General features: G+C 52.6%; 5 protein-coding genes across 5 annotated transcripts; 2 read left to right on the top strand and 3 right to left on the bottom strand.

Moving 5' to 3' along the window:
- Positions 1 to 176: 176 nt before the first annotated feature.
- Positions 177 to 4273, bottom strand: SMAC4_04567 (uncharacterized protein). The gene is made up of 4 exons (XM_003345288.2): positions 3458 to 4273; positions 2279 to 3377; positions 937 to 2226; positions 177 to 876 (listed from the first exon to the last, which is right to left on the bottom strand). Exons 1-4 carry the CDS (start codon positions 3611 to 3613, stop codon positions 335 to 337), a joined length of 3087 nt encoding a protein of 1028 aa, XP_003345336.1. The 5' UTR covers positions 3614 to 4273; the 3' UTR covers positions 177 to 334.
- A 919-nt stretch (positions 4274 to 5192) lies between these two features.
- On the top strand, positions 5193 to 8387 carry SMAC4_04566 (uncharacterized protein). Its single transcript, XM_003345287.2, has 2 exons — positions 5193 to 5998; positions 6052 to 8387. Exons 1-2 carry the CDS (start codon positions 5735 to 5737, stop codon positions 7762 to 7764), a joined length of 1977 nt encoding a protein of 658 aa, XP_003345335.1. The 5' UTR covers positions 5193 to 5734; the 3' UTR covers positions 7765 to 8387.
- A 224-nt stretch (positions 8388 to 8611) lies between these two features.
- Positions 8612 to 12089, bottom strand: SMAC4_04565 (uncharacterized protein). The gene is made up of 6 exons (XM_066090133.1): positions 11807 to 12089; positions 11467 to 11672; positions 10036 to 11408; positions 9767 to 9969; positions 9561 to 9677; positions 8612 to 9182 (listed from the first exon to the last, which is right to left on the bottom strand). Exons 1-6 carry the CDS (start codon positions 12020 to 12022, stop codon positions 9039 to 9041), a joined length of 2259 nt encoding a protein of 752 aa, XP_065945710.1. The 5' UTR covers positions 12023 to 12089; the 3' UTR covers positions 8612 to 9038.
- A 1045-nt stretch (positions 12090 to 13134) lies between these two features.
- SMAC4_04564 (uncharacterized protein) lies at positions 13135 to 15346 on the bottom strand. Its single transcript, XM_066090132.1, has 5 exons — positions 15235 to 15346; positions 15094 to 15120; positions 14576 to 14971; positions 14299 to 14502; positions 13135 to 14118 (listed from the first exon to the last, which is right to left on the bottom strand). The coding sequence occupies exons 2-5, from the start codon at positions 15115 to 15117 to the stop codon at positions 13873 to 13875; spliced, it is 870 nt and encodes a 289-aa protein (XP_065945709.1). The 5' UTR covers positions 15118 to 15120; positions 15235 to 15346; the 3' UTR covers positions 13135 to 13872.
- Positions 15347 to 16268: 922 nt separating this feature from the next.
- SMAC4_09911 (uncharacterized protein) lies at positions 16269 to 21330 on the top strand (the record flags this gene model as incomplete). The annotated part of the gene is made up of 3 exons (XM_066091028.1): positions 16269 to 17202; positions 17253 to 19238; positions 19291 to 21330. Exons 1-3 carry the CDS (start codon positions 16489 to 16491, stop codon positions 21328 to 21330), a joined length of 4740 nt encoding a protein of 1579 aa, XP_065945708.1. The 5' UTR covers positions 16269 to 16488.
- Between the last annotated feature and the right edge of the window lie 55 nt (positions 21331 to 21385).

Raw genomic sequence — 21385 nt, 5'->3', positions numbered from 1 at the left:
GGTGCCACCACAGACGACAGGCGGTGATTGAGCCCCACGGCACTGCAGGGGCACCTGCCAGGATCCCAGCACCGGCCACTACCACAACAGTTGACGATACCCCTGAATCTTGAGAGATACTGCGAGACACTTCGTATGAAGCAGATACGTCTGTGAGTGAGCCAACACCAGATTTATCCAAATCTGACCATTCAGAGGCCGATGGTATATTACTATTTAAATCCAATGTTGTAGTGTATGTATAAGTTCATCATCAAAACCTGGTACGTGGTTACTTTACCATGTACCACCTCATCTAGTCTAAGTCTTTCTCGCCCTTCTTCTTACACCGGCCTCATACAGCCTGGCTGTAGTTAACACCCATATGTCTCCTTCCCCCGTACTTCCACCACTTCCTAAGCTCATCAGCAAAGAAAACTGTACTGCATAGCAACATCAGGTACACCAAATCAAGGAGCCCGAGCGCCTCAGTCTGGAAAACTTCCTGCAGCCACGGGAAGTAAATAACAAGCAACTGTCCTGCCAAACTGAGCGAGACGGCCCAATTGAACAGCGCGTTTGAGAACAGCCCGATCTCGCCGCGAAGAATGGATTTAGACTCCGACCGGCAGGCCAGGGCGTTGAACATATCGAAGAGAACGAAGCAGGTGAAGGTCATGGTGGTGTCGCGACGGGTGACCTGTCCGTCCCCCAACATTTCGTGCTTGTACACTAGCATGGTACCGACCATAATGATGAAAGCCTGGGTAAGCACACGGGCAATAAGAGGGTTGGTGAGAACTGCATCGCCTCTACGGCGAGGAGGACGGTTCATGACGTCCTTATCGACAGACTCAACACCCAGAGACTGTGCAGGAGGGCCGTCCATAATAATGTCTGGAAAGCGTCTGTTAGTAAAGGTCGGATGAAATTGGGAATAAGGGGGATTTATCTTACTAATCCAAAGAATTTGCATGGCATTGAGCGGCGACTTGTAACCCAAGCAGGTGCAGAGCAGCACAAGAGACAAACCAGCAGCGCTCGTGCTGAGCTGGAATGTCAAGAAGTTCTGGATGTTGTTGAAGATGGCCTTGCCCTCTTCGATGGCATGAAGAATAGTAGAAAAGTCGTCGTCAGTCAAAATCATGTCGGCCGCCTCCTTGGCGACATCGGTTCCGTGCTTGCCCATGGCAATACCGATATCAGCCTTCTTGAGAGCGGGAGCGTCGTTGACTCCGTCACCCGTCATGGCGACAATATCACCACGAGACTGCAGAGCCTTGACAATCTTGAGCTTGTGGTCGGGGTTCGTGCGAGCGAAGATGGTGGTATGGTCCATGGCCGCAGCCAGCTCTGCTTCCGTCATGGAATCAATCTCATCTCCGCGCAGAACAGATCTGACACCTGAAGTGTTGGGCGCGCCCTCAGTTGGGGTAGCAACACTCATACCGAGCTGTTTTCCAATCGCAACGGCCGTCGTCTCGGCATCACCCGTAATCATGATGACCTTGACAGAGCCACGCATCAACTTCCTGATAGACCTGGAAACACCGGGACGCGGCGGATCGCTCATGCCAACCAAACCAGCAAAGGTAAGACCCTTGTATTGTTCTTCGACAGTGCTCGTGGCAGACGACTTGTTCTTGGCGGATCTGGTGACAGAACCGCTAGCAAAAGCCAAAACACGGAGACCTCGCGAGGCCATCTTCTCGGCGGCTTCGATCGCTTCCTGGCGTCTGTTGGCATCCATAACAAATTCCCGGCCATCCTTGGAGAGATAGGTATCGCACGCATCAAGAACCTTGTCGATAGAGCCCTTGATGTAGGCAAATTCCTTGTCCGACTTTCCTCCTTCCGAGCCGATAGTAACACCCATCCACTTGCGCTCGGAGCTGAAGGGAGTTTCGCTCACGCGAGGACCGATGGAGTCGCGAACATCGTGTTCCTTAAAGCGATCAAGCAAGTCAAGCATGGCGACGTCTGTGGGCTGGCCGACCCAACGAGTATACGTCGATGGGGCATTCTTTCCTTGGGTAGAAGAGAGGACCGCGCGAGCCCCAGCACCGTTTTCGGTGTACTGCATGGCAAGACGGGCATTATTGGCGATATTACCGATACGAAGGATTCTAAGAGTGGCGGGGTCGGGTTTGGTCTCGGTAGCTTCATCGTCAGAATCCACGTCCAGAGCGTCGTCGGTGCCGAAAAACCACATCTTGGCAGTAGTCATGTGGTTCATGGTCAAGGTTCCTGCTCACAGTTAGTTTTGTGTCACCTGTTGTCGAGTGGTATTTGGACGTACCGGTTTTGTCTGAGCACACAACATTTACAGATCCTAGGGTCTCAACCTTGGGCATCTTGCGCACAATGGCGTTATGCTTTGCCATGCGGTGCACACCCAAAGCAAGAGTAACAGTGACAATAATGGGCAGGCCCTCGGGAATAGCCGCCACTGCCAGAGAAATGGAGATGGTAAAGATTTCGAGGAGCTTCTTTCCTTGCAACCAACCAACGAGAGAGATCAGACCAATGATCACGAAAGACATCTTGCTGAGCTGAGAGCCGAGATCGTCCATAGACAGTTGCAGAGGCGAGCGAGGGCTTTCGGTTCCAGATACACTAGTTGCGATGGTTCCAAAATGCGTGTTTCCTCCTGTAGCAAAGACAACACCTTGCCCATATCCGGACTTCACAAGTGTGCCCATGTATACAACGTTGGTCGAGTTATCTTTGTCGGTGGCGGGACCAGGGGCTCCGCCACGAGTACGGGCTTCGGCGATGATTCTGACGGGCTCATTTTCTCCAGTGAGGTTGGACGCGTCGACTGTAAGGTCCGTAGCCTTAGTGACTCGGATATCGGCAGGAATCCGATCACCGGTTGTGAAGAGAACCAGATCCCCAGGCACTAACTGTGCAGCCATGACCTTGGATGATTTCGCATCCAGAACATCTTCGGGGGGTGTAACCGAGCCAGCAACATCGCCAATGTCGGAGGAATCGTCGCCATCAACGGGTTTCGCTCCGGTGTGTTTCCGTACCAGGTGCGCATGATTAGGAATCAAGTGGTTGAGTGCCTCGATGGACTTTTCCGAACGATATTCCTGGATAAAGCCCACGCTCACAACGATGGTGACGGCAACCGAGATACTGACGGCATCGTCGACGTTTCCGACAACTATAGACGCACCGGCAGAGGCGAGGAGAAGGAGGATCAAAGGCTCTTGAAACTGCTTCACGAATCGCAGCCAGAGAGGCTCGGGGTCCTCGTGGGGGATCTCGTTTGGGCCGTAATCGTGTAGTCTCGAGAGGGCTTCGGCCGGAGTCAAGCCGTGTGTAAGAGAGGTGTCGAGGTGGATGGCGGCTTCGGCGGGGGTCATGTAGGAGAAGTCATCGGCCACGCCCTGTTTTGCTCGTCTGTCAGTGTTTCCGGACTGGCTTGACGTGTCAATGCCACAGGCAATGTCATGGGGTCGAAGCCTACTCTTGATTCCGCAGACGTAATGCGGTGTCGCGGCGTGTTACAGCCGGACCGCGACTGTTCGATTTCTTCGAGAGTCGCAAAGGTGCCCTGGCCAGGGGATTTTTGGTAGAAGGGAAGGACATCTTCATTGTCCTTCCGCCCACCAAGTCGGTCCATGATGGTGAGAACGGTTGTTGCTCGCTCGTGAGAGGTATTATGAGAAAGGCGGAGGCGAAGACGTGAAGTGCCGAACTAAAAGTAGTGGTAAGGTATGTGGTCTAATAAGGCCCGGGCGCAAAGGGGCCCGAAAGGGATAAGAAATCCAGGCCGAACGTCATGCACAGCTGCAGCGGCAGCACCTAGCAGACGGTGGTCAAAGTCGAGGATAAGGAGCGTCCGAAGGGGTAGTTCTAGGTGGAAAGAGAAAGGGCGGTTTACAACTAATACAGACAAACGGAAAAGAAGATCATGGCGGCCCCTGAGAGTTGGAGACGGAAAGATTTTGGAGACGGGCCGCGTAGGATTATATTTATCGTATGGCTCCGGGCCTGTAATGGGTATGGGACTCGTATGGGGTTACCCTTTTGCTGGATGGAGTTCGATCGAGGATCCAGACTCGCCAATTATCTAGACCGATCCAAGTCTCGCTGGGATGAGGTGGCGGGTACGTACTCTCTGTGGTGCTGTGCACTAGGGAGAGAGCGGTAGAGTGGGCGAGCACTGCCGGTTCAAAGTGGTCATCCAAATGTCTCGGTACCCCACGACAGCGGCGCTTTGCCCTTTCCTCCTGCTTGCTAGACTGTTTGCGGAGAAGCGTGCGAGGCTGAAAAGGGGCAACATTAAACAGCAAGATTGAGAAGCTTTTTGGATGGAGTTCTGGAGGTTGCGAGTAGCGGTCTTTGCAGCCTTATGAATACCTACCTTCTAGGTGTTCCATTCGACTCATCTTTTCAGTCAGGATAGGTATCAGCCCGTCGGTGCACCAAACATGCATATGATGCTTGCCATAGAGGTACATAGGTCTGGTATGTACTCTCATCAAGCCTCTACCCTTTCGTTGCTGCATTGTACCCGGACATGATTTGCTGCATCGGTACAATTCCCTTCAAGTCACGACAGACAACAACTGGTGATATTTTCATGATGGAAGTCAGCGAGCTCGTACTCCGGCCTTTCAACCCTCGCTGCTCCACGGTTGATCCTCAAATTTGGGCATATTCAAAAGCCGAACGATCGGCAGAAAACGAACCCCCCTTTCACCAAAATTATGGCATGGTGAACTGGTCGTTGAAGGTTACGAATACACTGGCGTGACTGGCCAGGGTGTACCGTGCCGAAGCTGGGTCCCCCTACCGCCTTCCCCAGTTTAGCCACAGCCAAAGGACCACACCACGAACCACGTCTTTCAATGTGTCTTCAACAGGTTGCAAAGGTAAATAGCAAAGGCTAACCAATGAAAGAGGGCGACTTGACGGATGGAGAGACTTCTTGCTGACGTCGACGGCGTCCCTCGGCTCATTGGTGGTTGTTAACCATGTTACTGTAAGAAGTTGCCCTATTTCGGAAGACGAACGGATTCAGGTGCTATCAAGCCACTTCAAGTCCAATTCCAGAAGTGGCTGGTGGGACTGTTTCCTAGGACATCAGCCCAGCCTCTCAGATTTCATAGCGGCGTCGGAATTTTGTTGTGTATCCACTCGCTCTCCCGCAAATGCACTGACGCTCGCTCACTCAAGACCCCGGTCTCTGCCGGGTCGTCCCAATCCTGAATCGTCCGCCAGAACCTGGAGCTTCGCTGCCGCTCTTGTCACAGATCCCCTCTTCTTCTCTTCCCACTCTTTCAGCCCAACAACAACACTAGCTTCATCATCGCCATCCAACCCTGCTGGTTGTCGCATCACAATCGCGGCTTTCGGATTCGGTGCCTGAAACAATTGCTGAGCGATTCTTCAACAATTGACCCGAATGCGCTTTCTCCTTGCTGCTGCTGCACATGTGTACGAGTAGCGCCCACGGTCCTTGCAGTCTGTAATTTCAACGCGCCCTTCCCTGCTGCTGCTGCTGCTTGCTGAGCTTTGGTTTCCAAACGACGCGCTCTCGCTTGCCGTGTCCCTACCCACCTCACCACCGCCACAACACACCACCTATCCGGGCATCGCGAAAAACACAGCGGGCAGCAACCGACACCGCACTGCTGCGCCATAGCCCGGTCGCTTATCAACACCAATCTCGTCGCCGCCAATTTGCTCCGTATACTTGCTGTCCCATTGCTACACCTAACAAGAAACTCTCGTCGCCATGTTTTGGTCCGGCACCCTCCTTAGTGCCACAGGGCCGTTGGCGAAAGCCTGGCTCTCGGCCAACCAAGAGCGCAAAGTCTCCAAGGTCCAGATTTTGCAGCACAACCTCCAAGACAGTGTCGATGCCATCATTGCCCCTAACGATGCACCGCTGGCCCTTCGGCTGAGCGGTCAGCTGCTCCTCGGTGTCGTGCGCATTTACAGCCGCAAAGCGAGGTACCTCCTCGATGACTGTAACGAGGCCTTGATGAAAATCAAGATGGTAGGCCCAGTCTGTCTTGTTTTGGGTTCCGCTCGCCTGCTAACTTGTCATAGGCCTTCCGATCTACTGGAAACCACGATATTCCTACCAACCTACATGTTCAAAACAGTGAATCTCTCATGCTTCCCGATCAGATCACGCCATATGATAACCTCGATCTACTGCCACCCCCGAGCGCCGACTACCTGGCGTCACAGATCGAAGAGGTTACTGGCGCTCCTATCATGGCTCGCAAGGTGCAAGTCCGTGCCAGCCAGCGCGACATCAACCTTCAAGAGGACTTCAACAACAGCCAGTTCCTGAATAACACCATGGTCGACGAGGAAGAGCTTGCGCTCGCCAACAATGATGATCTCGGCTTGGAGTTGGACTTCGGCATGGACATTGACGATAGGCCGAGCAAGTTTATGGACACAACGATCGAAATGGGCAGAGACGCGCCTGACGCCAGAGCCGTTGAGGATGACATTTTCAGCGAGTTGAGTGCTGGACCCGGCAAGCAGCGTAACACTCGCGAGCCGTCGTTGGGACTTGATTTGGACTACGGTGATGGCGTACGGATCCACGACGACGAAGGGGATATTCAGATGGGCGATGACGACCTCCAGTTCCACGTTGGGGACCACTCCGAGATTCCTGAAGGCCTTTCTACCCCAGGTGCTCCCGATATGGCTCGTGCTCGCATTTCCGAGTCTCCCTTGTCGGATATCGATGACGAGTTCGCCAAGGAGGTTGAGCAGGAGTACAGCCGCCACAGCAACTCGGACATGTACGAACCTGGCGAGGACCCAACCGCCAGTACGATAATCGCCCCCCAAAGGTCGAAGAAGAGAAAGCTTCTCCAGCCTGATGAGCAGACCATGCTCTCGAACGCCCAGATCAAGGAGCAGCAGTCGAAACGCGACAACATCCTCAAGCCGCAGACTTTCGGTACTCAAGATCCCTACCTCATGGCTTTGCTCGACCTGCAGAAAACCGGAGCGTTTGTTAGCAATGTCCTCCTCGAAAACCGGAGTGACAGCTGGGCCGACGAACTCTCGGACATGTTGTCTCTTACCACTTTCCGTCCCTTCGATCTGAAGAGGAAGCGAGATAGTGCGATTGCTGATATGGAGGTGGACGAAGAGGACGGCACACGCAAGTCGCCCCGCCTCGAGCTTCCCGATGACGAATCTACGGTTGTCGGCCGCGCCGAGAGTATTAACGGCAATCAGAGTGAGACTGCCGAAGGCACGGAGATCGAGCTGGCCGCAAACGAAGACGGCGCTGTCTTCCACGACGAAGACCAAGAGCGACCTGGCTCTAGGAGTGCCAACAGCCCCGTTCCCAACTTCGACGAGACCATTGCACCCCTTGTGCACCCTGCGGACAGCGGCCCGGTTTCGATCGGCACCAAGCACGCGGTCCACATTCTTCGCGATCTCTTTGGCGCTGAGGCCGCTGACAATGCCGACAAGCGCAAGAAAACCGCTGTCGTCTTCCAAGATCTTTTGCCAGAGGGCAGGACGACCAAGGCCGATGCCACCAAGATGTTCTTTGAGTGCCTGGTGCTTGCGACCAAGGACGCCATCAAGGTTGAGCAGAAGGAGGGCGCGCTTGGCGGTCACATCCGTATCCGCGGTAAGCGCGGCCTTTGGGGTGACTGGGCGGAGCGCGAGGCCGGTGGCGAGATGGCTCAGCAATCCCAGCAACAACAACCCATCAACCCCGATGAGCCCCAGCCTTCCATCGAGACCGCTGCTCAGCCCGTCGAAGCCTCGGCTTGAAGCATGAATTTTTTACGTGTTGGTGTTTCAAAGGTTCATGACGACTTTTAAGGCTCATACCTTGTACAAAAGCATTCATTGTCTTGATTTAGCGGTTACGACATCACTTTGTCAAGTCTAGTTAGTCGGTTTATTCGGTTAGTCTTGAAGGAGATTGAAGGGGGAATGAGGATCAGAGGAGGAGAACGAAGAGGAAGGAGCATGGCGGCTATTCTGTATTTCACTCTTATGTTTTCCTGATGATTTCTTTTTTTTCTTTATGTTTTGTTTCTCGGTGTTGATTGTCGTTTTTGGCATACTATATCTCTCTTGTTGGTCGTTGTCTGTCGTCAACAGCGACCAAGTGGCGTTTGTGGCGCACTTCGGATTTTTGTAAGACTGGAAAGATACCATTACTTCATCTTATCTGGTCCCTGTCTCCTGCTGGCTTCCCCTGTTTCTCGGTCGTATTTGTATTTTTGGTTATGTGCTTGGAAAAAGGGGGGAAGCGAGAGCGTACGGTTCGGATGAAAATGTTAGCAGATGGTAAAGCTGGAAGGAACGAAGGTTTCATGCCTTGTATGGAAAGCGGAAGGGGGCTTCAAAAGCAATCATTATGAGCATAAAATATCCGGGATAAAAGACCTGTTCCACGCTGCACCGGTGACGTGAACCCGTGGCCATTGGCATCATTAAACCTTTTTGGAGTAGGGCGTAGCTATGGATTCAATCGTCTAAAACATATCCAACCCCGAAGAAAGACAAGTCCCCTGGTGACATTGACATTTTCTCGTATCATAGCACATTAAACCCACATTCTTGTTGGACACCAATATCTGCAATCATCTTTCCTGCCTCGTCACCTTGTACACTCAGGGGTGAGTAAACAATCTCCAGAAGTCTGCTTATTCATTGACCGAGCTGGCTAGTAACTAAGGAAAGAAGCAAAATGGCCCAAGTACAATACGCTTACGCTAGAGTAGAGAGATAGTAGAAAAAGAATATGCAACATCTCCCTCGAACAAAGGCCTGCAACCTGAAAGTCCCCAAAGAATTTCCGAGTTCCTGGGTGCAGAGTGCATATCCGTCCACCAGTAGAGGTTCCATGCCATTATGTCTTCCTCCTCCAAGACCACCATTCATTTCCTGGCCCGAACAAGAAAAAGCGTACCACACAATTGCCGCCCACGCACATGCACACACACACTCCGTCTTCCTCGTATACCCCACCCAGTCATGAAGTCATGCTGCTGCTCACCAATACGACAAACAAACAACAAAGCCCGACTGGCCTACTACATCGCCTTCTGCCTATTATCGTCCACAACAACTATCTCCTTCACTTTTTCCTGGGTTTCCTTGTCCACCCCGGAGTACTTGTTGATCCATGACAGGACTTGCTGATGCCAGACAAGACTATTCTCCGGCTTCAGAACCCACTTTTTTTTTCCGGTAGTCCTTAGTTAGCATGAGGTGTCTCATTTCATTTGCAGTTTGCGTTTGTGATTATTGTCCCGTTGGGTTGGGTTGAGAAGGTGGGTTCTTTGGGATGATTCGGAAAGTTGGAAAGTAGACTGGATGTGAGGACAAATCACTTGCTTGCTTCACGGCTAGGCTTCATGGCTCCTTGAGCCCGGAGTGAGAAGAGCCCGGAGTGAGAAGGAAGAGGAGGTGGTGGTGGCGGGGGAGGACTGGTTGGTGTTCGCTGCTGAGCTTTTTGAAGGTCATCTCCTAGGATGGAATTCTGGCAGTGGACGACTTCCACTCACTACACGGGAGTTCTGACTTAGTTATCTGTCACAATAGATGCTGCTTACGTGGTTCTCATCGGGGAACATGACCAGTTTGCTGGGAATGCCCTTGGATTGGAGGATGTTGAAAGGCGCGAGACCTTCGGTTATGGGGAGACGGTAGTCGAGTTCGCTGTGGATGATCTGTTTCGGAGGAAGAAAAAGCGTGGGCAGTTAGCGGGAGGGTTGCTGCAGTCTAGAATTCTGGTATGTGTAGAGGTGTTCGAACTCACCAACTGTGGCGTAGCCCACTCGTTCACATGCTGAGCGGGATCCCATTTCTCGTATCCGGCGCGGTTGTCGTAAATGGTTCCCTCGAAGTCGTGGATGGGGAAGAAGAGCTCCTCACTGCCCCACTGGTTCAGTGTGCTGAAGACACCATCGTGGCAGACGAGCGCCTTGAACTTGCGTCCGAGGGGGTGGCCTTGGATCCAGTCTGTTTTGAGGAAAGGGCATCAGTAACCGCCGTATGTCCTTTTATCGGCTCGCCAGAATCACTTACTGATCATATAGCCACCATAACTAGCACCCAACGCAACCGCCTTATCTGTATCCACATACGGCATGTTCTTCTCAATGTGCTCGAACGCCTTAACCAGATCTTCATACGGTCTGCCGCCCCACTGGCCCTTGATACCGTTCTGGAGGGCCATGCCGTAGCCCGTACTTCCTGTCGGGTTCGGGCTCACGACGACGTATCCTTGCTCCGCAAAGACGGCTGGGTTCCAGCGGTTGCTCCATCCGTCTTGCCAGGCACCCTGGGGTCCGCCGTGAATCAGGAAACAAAGAGGGTACTTCTTCTTTTCGTCGAAGTTGGAGGGGCGGACGACGAGCGCGTGGACGTCGTAGTCACCAGCTCCCTTGAAGGTAATATCTCCAATGCAGGATCTCGACAAACCGAACGTCTTCCCTTGCTTAGAGTTAGACGAAATGATGTCGGTGGTGTTGGAAGAGGGGTCGACGATGCTGTAGCAGCTGTTGTCAACCAGAGAGGTAGTAGAGACCAGAAGCTTCGAGGACGAATCGGCCTCAGCAAGAAGTCTGACATCGTTCACACTGCCGTCTGCGGTCTTGACAATCGTGGGAGTGTCCTTGGCATCGGCTGGGTTGGAAGGGACCTCCCAGAGGCGGACACGAGCGTTCTTCTCGGCTGTCACGTAAAGCGATTTGTCATCGGCGCTCCAGAGAATCCCTTCGGGGCGATAGTCCCACGCTCCTTCACCGTCATCCGTGGCGAAGAATTCTTCAGTCTTGCTCAGATCGCTGATGTCCGGTAGAAGCATCAGACGGGGCTTGTCAGATTCATATTGCTTGCTCTTCATGCGGGTGAAGGCCACCTTGCAGCCGCAGTGCGAAAAGACAGGGCTGTTAGTATAGCCTTCCAGGCCAGGTGTCTCGACAATCTTCGGGGATGGTGGCTGCTCCTCGATGAAGTTCTTGAGCGGAACATAGTAAAGGTCGGTCTTTGTGTAAATGGCAGGGTTGAGCTCAGGGTCTTTAGCGACAAACACCAATCCTGTGGAACTAATGTCAAAATCACCAGTTCCTCCGAAGGGCGGTACTGGAGATTCAAGCTTCGATCCCGCCAGGGCGTTGACGAGACTGCGGCCCGCTAGCGTAAAACGACCGTTCTTCTTCTCCAACGCGGTGTACCAAAGGGAGTTCTTGTCCTCTCCTAGCCACTCGTCCCAATGGCGGACAAAGAGACTGGTATAGACCTTAGCACTAGAATATGGCTTCTTCGCCGTCACAGGGTTGGACAGCTGTCCATCTGGAGTAGTGGAGGCGGAGCAGACGAAAGCGACAGTGCCGTTAGGGAGCTCTTTGATCTTGATGTTCGAGATACGAGCCTTGATCGTAGTGACCTCATATGCTCTAGATGTTCTGTTTAGCAAAGTGTGACCTTTTCCCAGATATTGAAGGGTTATCTTACTGAGAACCTGGGCGGGCGGTCTTGTCAACCAAGACGGTAGTGTTACCCTTATCACCAGTCTTGAGGTAGAGGAACTCATCGTCGCCAATCCATGTCGGTTCGCTGGCGCTCAAATCATCGACAAGAAGTGTTGACTGGCCAGATTGGATATCAAGCATTCTGATCTGGGAAGTCTTTCTGTGTGTTTCGAACGAGTACGTGGTCGCCTTTGTGTCGCCAAGGCTCTGGTTAGCGACGGAACTTACACACAAAACCCCCACCCATCATTCCTCAGATTCACATGTGGTCCACAGTCTTGTTACGCGGCACGCGATCCCATCTCGTACTCAATCCGACTTACTGTGAATAGTGCCTTGGTCCCCTTGGCGTTGGGGACAGCTGGCGAGCGGCGTGGTGCCGACAGCAGCACCTCGGGGGTGAACTTGGTTGCTGTGAGAGTCATGTTTGATACTGCTATTGATATATCAGATGCGTCCGCGCCAGGAAAGGCTGATATGAGGAGGATGCAAGAAAACACCAAGTTCCAAAAACGGTGAAGAAGTAGTAACGACCTCATCCCATCTTTCAAGTCTAGGCATCTGCTACTTTAAGGCATGTGACGATGTAGCTTCTACAGTGACAAGGCGTCGTGAGGGTTGCAAGCGGCCTGCTTCCGCCGTGAGGGGTAGGTAGCTATGGTAGCCTCCGTCGCTGCCAAGGCATCGCCCGGCGAGGGGAAGTTGTGACCCCACCTCATGGTGTAATCGACGGCGCTCAGTTTCCACCCCGTCATGAAGGTAACACATACCGGAGATGTTGTGGATCTGATTCGTGCTGCAATGATTCTCGTCGAGCATTTCACCGGCCGGAAGCTTGGTGATGTGTCTTCAAGGCAATCCTTCCGTGAGTCGTGGTTCGTAGATATTTGAACTTCCACCGGTGCGCTGCCAAACAACAATAACTTGGCGCGCGGAAGGCCCAAAGTACAACAGTGAACGAGACCGCCGAGAGATGAAACGCGACAGAGCACAGACCACATCCAGTTACTGAACGGCAGGTTCATCGCAACTCTAGGCAGAAGCGCACCAAGAGCAGGCAGATACGGGTAAAAACAGCATGTGCGAATAAATCACGAGTGCGAAACCCAAGCTCAGATATCATTTGCTTGGGGATGTTGGACATCAAGTCAATGTTTCTTCTTCACGCTCAGAGCCGAAGCCCCAAGATCGCAATGAAAAAAAAGTTCGTGATGAAAGCGGGTCAGACTTCCATCGACACCCACCCCGCCAAAGCGCCCGAAGGCAGAGACCTCTGGAAATCGGGGTACAGATCATCGCCACTCTCTATACAGTCGCCGTGAGGCAACCGCCACCTTTGCAGGCAGAGCGAGAGTAAATAAAGGACCTCACTGTTGGGCGCCGAGGATATTGATCATCAACCCCGGTGGGATCTGTGGCTCCTTTAGGGAACACAAAAGAGGACAAATACTATAGAAATGATTCTCCTGAAAAGCGCAGTGTGGTTAGCATCGTGTGTTGCGATGAGCGCATCTCCCAGAGAGTAGAGCGGATCCCAATAGTTAGGGGGGGTTACTCACTGAAGTATTGTCGACATGAAGAAAAAAAGAAAAAGAAAATTAGAATAGTGGGAGGGAGGACCATCTTTTATACCCTCCCGGAGGTGCTGCACCCGGTCTGTGCGCACCTGCAAATTTTCATGGGTGATGCAATTCCGTGTGGACCGTCCTGTGACCGGCAACCAACCAATCAGAGCAGAGATCTAGGCAAACCCGCCCTGCAAACAACCGTCCCGTCAAGACCGACGGCTCACGTCCTGGCACTGGCAGTTGGCAGGTGGTACGTACTTCGTTTGTCACTGCACCCAGCTCAGCTCTCATCCAGATGGACGGGAGGACATACTTCACAAATCTCGCCCCAAGAATATGAACATGATGGCAAATCAAAAGGCTATCATCTCAATTCAGTCAAACGGCATCAAGATTCTTCCTTGGAAACGTTGTTCACCGGGCGCAAAATGAGGATCACGAGAATTCTGGATATCATAATGCATCATGCTTGGCAAGCAGAAACAGCAGCAGACTGAGTGATGGTATCAGATGTGCGGTGCTCTCCCGTTTCCAGCTCCTTGAAGTCGCTTCCTCAAGAGATTCACTGTCCATCAGCAGCAGGTAAGAAAATTGCACTCTCCATTCATAGGATATCCTGAATGCGCTGAAGAAATTTGACAAAAAGCCCCTCCCCAAAACGCCGCGCTCTGCTTAATCCATCTGTAATGACCAAAACCAAAACGCCATGTAATCCAATCCTTCTCCCTCTCGTGCACAAACGAGTAACGCAAACACAACAGAAATCCAACCGCAACACGCCGCAAGCCCAACTCTGATTCTTCTTCTTCTTGACCACGGATTCACTTGCGAACAGCACCAAAGTTCGTCCTCGCCTTCTTCGTCTCTCGTGAGTCCGTCTCGCTATCTTCGACTCCCGCACCCGAGGTTGTCGCTTTCTTCTTCTTGGAATTGTTCACCTTTCCGGTCGTGGCTGATGTGGGCGTCGGCGCACTCGATGCGCCGTCCTTGTTATTGAACGTTGTCAAGACCGGTGTCGGAGCATGGGAAGCGGGGGCTGAAGAGGCTGGTGTTTGCGATTCTTGTTGCTGTGGTTTTTGCCAACTGGTTAGCTTGACGAAATCCTCTTATGACGCTCAGTCTCCAAGTGAGATTGAAGTGTGTTGAAGTGTGGTACTGCATTAGGGCAGGAGGCGAACGAGAGGAAGATGATGGTTTGAATGGTGGGTGGGAAAGCGACTGGGCGTAGGGAGGGGGGAAGAAAATACAGAACGACGCACAGCCGCCGGATTGTACGATATCGAGCTTCTTGAGAAGACACGGTTCGCGTCTGTCAACCCCGTCTTCCGGCGCTGTGCTGCAACGTTGGCGGTGCCCTTGGTGTAGTTGTCGAAGCCCGTGATGATATTGCCCGCTGGCGTATTTTCGAGGTACTCGGTTTCCTTTTGGTAGATTGATTCTTCTTGCGCAAGCTGTTAATTTGTTCCTGAATCAGCAGGTATTTCGACGATTGGCCCGGTTTGTTGGCGGTGACAGCAGCCGTACCAGACGTTTTTCTAAAAGCTTCTTCTTGTTCAGCAGCTCTTTAAGATGCTGTCGCTGCTTTTCGTAGTATGGGATACCAGCTGCGCCGTCGGTCGTGCCCATTTTTAGACCCGAGTTATCCATCATTGCAAGTTCGCCAACTCCAATCCGGTCACTTCGCCGCTTGTCGTCTGAGGTCTGTGGTCTGTGGTGATAAGTTTCGGGGAAATGTCGTAGTGTTGCGTGGTTCGGATGGTGTTGCACGCGTTCGAGACGCTGCGATAGTGGATAAGGTGCGGGTAGCTCTTTAGGCTCATGCAGGTGATGATGGAGCTGCTGAGCCTTGGCGCAGGCGCACGGGCGCCAAGCGGGACACAAGCCGAAGGGAATGGATGGCTGGATGGTACCGTCGTTACTCTTTTGTTTACATTTGAACATCAGCCCCTGAGCAACAACTGCTTCTAGGCGGACACTTTTGAGTTCTGTTCCATCTGTTTCGTAGATGATTGAGCATTTAAAAAGTGGAGAGCTTGGCTCACAAGTGTTTTTGTTGTCCGGTTCATTATCTGATTGTTGATATTTAGTCTCTTTTACTTATCAGGTCTACAACATGGATCAGAGACACGATAGCCCTTCTGCCACAAAAACATACGGACAGTAAGATGCAAGAAAATACTCACTTATACCACTGGCGAGAACAAAAAAGAAAAGGTCCGTGACCTAGGAAGAAGAAATAATAATAAGCAAAATAAAAACATGCGACCGAGAAAAAAAAACATACAACACCAGGGATTCGCTGGTCGTCACCGACCCAACTACTAGTCTGGCCCTCAGTGAGCTTATCTATGGGAGGAGGAAGGACGGGAAACGGGTCTTTTAATCACGTGGTAGGGTCAAAAAACTGAACCACCACCTCCCATATCCATATCGTTTGGACGGAGGCATAACGGTGGAGTGGAGAGGCGGTGCTAAAACAACGAATACAATTGGGCGGATTACGAGAAAAGCAGCTTATGTATGGGAGTTGGAAGGATATGAACCGGGTCGTTTAATCACGTGGTAGGGTCAAAAAACTGAACAACCACCTCCCATATCCATAACCATTCGGACGGAGGCAAGACAGTAGGTGGCAAGCCGGGGCTAAAAAGATAAATATAATTGGGCTGATTACGAGACAAGTTGGCCGTCCTGACACTGCGGCTAGCCCCGTTAACGTTTGTCAAAGTGCAATATCTACGGTATAGGTATACTAGCACAATTCTCAGTCGCGGCCGTACAAGCTCCTCTTCCAGTAGCTGAATTATGGAGTTCAACGAAAGCATTTCTTTGGCAGTATAAACAGCTGCTTTATGTCTTACTGTCAGTGCGATCGCCGCTTGGCGTCCGGGTTCCACGCGCCCACGAATCCCAAAGGAAATGGAAAGTAAGGCATCAACGCATTGTCCGCTCAAGGACACTGGTTATCACAACGCCTTGGTTGTTGGCAGCAACTGGCAGCCTAGGCTCTACTGTAATTTGCAGGTTCCATTCGGATTTACAGTCCTACCCGCGCCACGCTCGCTGCTTGGTACACTATTGCCAATCCTGTAGACCCCGTGACAGAAAGCCACGATCCTCGCCCAAGTCGAGTTATTGACTGGTGCCCGGTACCTTCCGGGTCCATGGATTCCCAGCCCCAAAAAAGAAATGGCGTTTGGGTAATTGGCGTGTAATTGGGAGGAAGCCACCAGCCATCCTATGCCTGACAAGGTGACAACATAGAAAGCCCCATTCTCCATCATGGCCTCGAGAAAACACAGTGCTCTAGTTTCTTTTCCTTGTTTTGTCCTAGATGGCAGGAGAGAAGAATTCCCGGTACTTTCATAACCTCGATTCATTAATCCTCAACCGTAGCATCCTCGCCGCAGTCAAGACGTTCCTTCCTCAAAGCTACGATGCCTCGACGACTGCGCTCATGGTTCCAGACGCATGTTAAGCGATACAGAAATGCGGAGGATAGGAAAGGTTCTAAGGATCAAGAACAGTCTCGCCCTGCACCTCTGCTCAAGTTGCCGACGTCTACACAGCACATCCCCGCCACTCCCTCTACGTCCACCTCCCGACTCCCAGTCACTCCGGCTACCGGCTCCATCGATATAGAGACGTCCACCCCACAGCCCCCAGCCGCTCCAGCTACTGGTTCTGCCAACATAGAGACGTCCGCCGGCGCGGATGACACCACTGTTCACCCCCCAGCCGCTTCGGCTACCAATCCCACCAACACAGAGACGCCCGCCAGCGCAGATGACACTACTACCAGCTTACCTGTACGACTCTGGGACCGTGCCTATAATGAGCTTAAACAAGAAGAGGTCAAATTGGTGGACTCATATGAGAAGATACTGTCCCGACAGCTACAGGATGGCCCCGGCTCAACGGTGCCCGAGTCCCAGTCGAACACCATCGCCCACAACACCTTGGACAGGCGCTGCCAAATGACCCAGCTTATCAATGCTGGCCTAGCCAAGACTGAGAGGGAGGTCAAGGCGAAAGAGAGCCTTGGCGTGGCCGTAGATGTCGTTCTATCGACGAAGAACACTATAAGTGCGGCAATCCAGGCCGTGCCCCAAGCCGCGCTCGCTTGGACTGGCATTTGTATCGTTTTAGAGGTATGTCTATTTAGAGCGTGATATAATACTTTACATACTAACCTCTGCAGATGCTTGCCAACCCTATAAAAGCGACCGAAGTCAACCGCAAAGGGATTGATTACGTTATTAAGAGAATGGACTGGTATTGGAATTTGTCGACTAGCCTTCTCAGGGATCCCACCAACAACATCAGCGAACTCGATGGAATGAGAGGCGAATTGGAGAACCAAATTGTTGACCTCTACAAAGCGCTCCTCTCTTATCAGATTAAGAGTGTTTGCGCTTATTATCGCAACCGTGGCTTAGTCTTTCTGCGGGATATGATCACGCTTGATGACTGGAAAGCTGATTTGGGGGCTATCCAAGGTGCCGAAAATTGCTTCCAAAACGACACCCAAGCATACACCAATCAGCAAGTGACATCTCGTCTCGAGCAGCTCGTTAGCTATACAAAGCACCAAGAAATACAACAAATGTCAGAGAAGGACCAGCAATGTCTAAAGCACGTACGCCTTACCGATCCTCGCCACGATAAAACCCGCATCGAACAGACCAAAGGCGGCCTTTTGCAAGACTCGTATCGTTGGGTCCTCAATAACGCTGACTTTCAACAATGGCGTGACGACCCACAGCACCGACTGCTCTGGATCAAGGGCGACCCCGGCAAAGGGAAGACTATGTTGCTGTGCGGCATCATCAATGAGCTGGATCAAGGCAATACTGCCAACGCGCGTCATTGCAATGTGGTTTACTTCTTCTGCCAGGCTACCGACTCTCGCATCAACAATGGAGCCGCCGTATTGCGCGGCCTGATCTACCTGCTTATCGAGCAGCAGCCATCTGTCCTCTCACACGTGCGGAAGGAGTATGATCGTGCAGGTGAGAATCTCTTCAAAGATGCAAATACATGGGTCGCCCTATCAAATATCTTCACCAATATTTTACAAGACTCAAGCCTCCGAACGACCTACCTAGTCATTGACGCGCTTGACGAGTGCGTTGCAACAGACCTGCCGCAACTTCTCGACTTCATTGCTCAGCAATCATCATCTGGATCTCGAGTCAAGTGGATCGTCTCAAGCCGTAATTGGCCGCAAATTGAGGAACGGTTGGAGGAAGCCGCAGATAAAGTGAAGGTCTCCCTGGAGCTAAATGCGGGATCCGTCGCAGCGGCTGTCAATGCATTTATCCTGTACAAGGTGGATTACCTGGCAGGGCGGAAGAAGTATGATCCAAGGACAAAAAAGACCGTTCAGGACTACCTGTGCTCCAACGCGCAAGATACGTTCCTCTGGGTGGCGTTGGTCTGCCAAGTACTTGCAGGCCCGGAGGTTCAGAAATGGCGTACCGAAGAAATGCTACGCAAATTTCCGTCCGGGCTGGATGCTCTATATGCGCGGATGAGAGAGAACATGAGCCGGTCCGAGGATTCTGATCTCTACAAGCGCATTCTTGCCGTTGCCGCAATTGTTCGTCGACCAGTAAACCTTCAAGAACTAACCACCCTCGTCGCGGTGCCTGATGTTATTTGCGGCGATCTTGAATCTCTAGAAGAGATTATAGGGCTTTGCGGTTCATTTCTAACGCTACGAGAACAAACTATTTATTTTGTCCATCAATCAGCCAAGGACTTTTTACTTGGCAATGCCTCTGATAAAGCTGGCAACCAAGCTTCTCAGGAGGCGTTCAAGTGGATTTTTCCTGCTGGAAAAGAAGATGTGAACTATACCATCTTCTTGAGGTCACTTGATGCCATGTCTAAAATACTGCGACGCAACATACACGGCTTAAGGGCACCGGGATTTCCGAGTGACAAGGTCCAAGTACCGGATCCGGATCCGCTAGCGACGGTGCGGTACTCGTGCGCCTACTGGGTTGATCACTTGTGTGACTCGATTTCTGACACGAACACAAACCGAAATGATCTTTTACAGGACAACGGGGTTGTCTATACATTCCTCAAGACGAAGTACCTTTACTGGCTGGAAGCTCTAAGTCTACTCCAAGCTATGCCTGCGGGCGTTGTTGCTATTAGAAAGCTCGAGAGCCTACTAGTAAGTACAAGTCTAACTCCACCTAAGGAACTTGGTCTAACTGAAGATACAGGGAGGTAATGACCAGTCGCAGTTGTCAAAGCTTGTTTGGGATGCTTACCGGTTTGCTCTATCAAATAAGTCAATAATAGAGCAAGCTCCACTTCAAGCATACATATCAGCGCTTGTATTTGCTCCAAGCAGGAGCTTGATAAAGAGAAATTTCAAAGGAGAAGAACCTGAATGGATTCAAACGAAGCCGGCTGTGGAATTGGACTGGAATGCCTGCCTCCAAACCCTCGAAGGCCATAGCGGCGAGGTTGGCTCAGTGGCCTTCTCGCCGGATGGCCAGCGGCTGGCGTCCGGTTCGTGGGACGAAACGATCAAGATCTGGGACCCGGTGTCGGGGAGCTGCCTCCAAACCCTCGAAGGCCATAGCCACTGGGTTAGCTCAGTGGCCTTCTCGCCGGGTGGCCAGCGGCTGGCGTCCGGTTCGGGGGACGGAACGATCAAGATCTGGGATCCGGCGTCGGGGAGCTGCCTCCAAACCCTCGAAGGCCATAGCGGCGAGGTTAGCTCAGTGGCCTTCTCGCCGGATGGCCAGCGGCTGGCGTCCGGTTCGTATGACAAAACGATCAAGATCTGGGATCCGGCGTCGGGGAGCTGCCTCCAAACCCTCGAAGGCCATAGCGGCGGGGTTAGCTCAGTGGCCTTCTCGCCGGATGGCCAGCGGCTGGCGTCCGGTTCGTGGGACGAAACGATCAAGATCTGGGATCCGGCGTCGGGGAGCTGCCTCCAAACCCTCGAAGGCCATAGCCGCGAGGTTGGCTCAGTGGCCTTCTCGCCGGATGGCCAGCGGCTGGCGTCCGGTTCGGGGGACCAAACGATCAAGATCTGGGATCCGGCGTCGGGGAGCTGCCTCCAAACCCTCGAAGGCCATAGCGGCGGGGTTAGCTCAGTGGCCTTCTCGCCGGATGGCCAGCGGCTGGCGTCCGGTTCGTATGACAAAACGATCAAGATCTGGGATCCGGCGTCGGGGAGCTGCCTCCAAACCCTCGAAGGCCATAGCGGCGAGGTTGACTCAGTGGCCTTCTCGCCGGATGGCCAGCGGCTGGCGTCCGGTTCGTGGGACGAAACGATCAAGATCTGGGATCCGGCGTCGGGGAGCTGCCTCCAAACCCTCGAAGGCCATAGCGGCGGGGTTGGCTCAGTGGCCTTCTCGCCGGATGGCCAGCGGCTGGCGTCCGGTTCGTATGACAAAACGATCAAGATCTGGGATCCGGCGTCGGGGAGCTGCCTCCAAACCCTCGAAGGCCATAGCCGCGGGGTTAGCTCAGTGGCCTTCTCGCCGGATGGCCAGCGGCTGGCGTCCGGTTCGTATGACAAAACGATCAAGATCTGGGATCCGGCGTCGGGGAGCTGCCTCCAAACCCTCGAAGGCCATAGCCACTGGGTTAGCTCAGTGGCCTTCTCGCCGGGTGGCCAGCGGCTGGCGTCCGGTTCGGGGGACGGAACGATCAAGATCTGGGATCCGGCGTCGGGGAGCTGCCTCCAAACCCTCGAAGGCCATAGCGGCGGGGTTGGCTCAGTGGCCTTCTCGCCGGATGGCCAGCGGCTGGCGTCCGGTTCGTATGACAAAACGATCAAGATCTGGGATCCGGCGTCGGGGAGCTGCCTCCAAACCCTCGAAGGCCATAGCCGCGGGGTTAGCTCAGTGGCCTTCTCGCCGGATGGCCAGCGGCTGGCGTCCGGTTCGGATGACGAAACGATCAAGATCTGGGATCCGGCGTCGGGGAGTTGCCTCCAAACGATTCCTACTACTACTAGTATAACCGATATCTCGTTTGATCCTACCAATCGCTACCTACGTACCAACGTTGGACATATTAAAACAGTTACAAAAACTACCGAAAGCCAAGTTGTACTAGATAACTCAGAAAGCCATAGCTATAACTTGGGACAGGATAAGTCTTGGATTACTTGCAACGGCCAGAACGTACTTTGGCTACCACCAAATTACCGACCGTCTTGGTGTTATGTCCAGGGACAGATGATATCCTTCATCTGCGCATCGGGACAGATTTGGTTTATTGGCGTCTCGCAAGACATATAGTTTATTCCATTTCGTTCTCAATTCTTGTCTCTCTATTTCTTTTTTCTAGCGTGCC

This window comes from Sordaria macrospora, chromosome 1 (assembly GCF_033870435.1).
Source record: "Sordaria macrospora chromosome 1, complete sequence".
NCBI classification, from domain to species: Eukaryota; Fungi; Ascomycota; class Sordariomycetes; order Sordariales; family Sordariaceae; genus Sordaria; species Sordaria macrospora.
The sequence above is the reverse complement of the archived record's forward strand: the minus strand, read 5'-3'. Positions and strand labels throughout refer to the sequence as shown.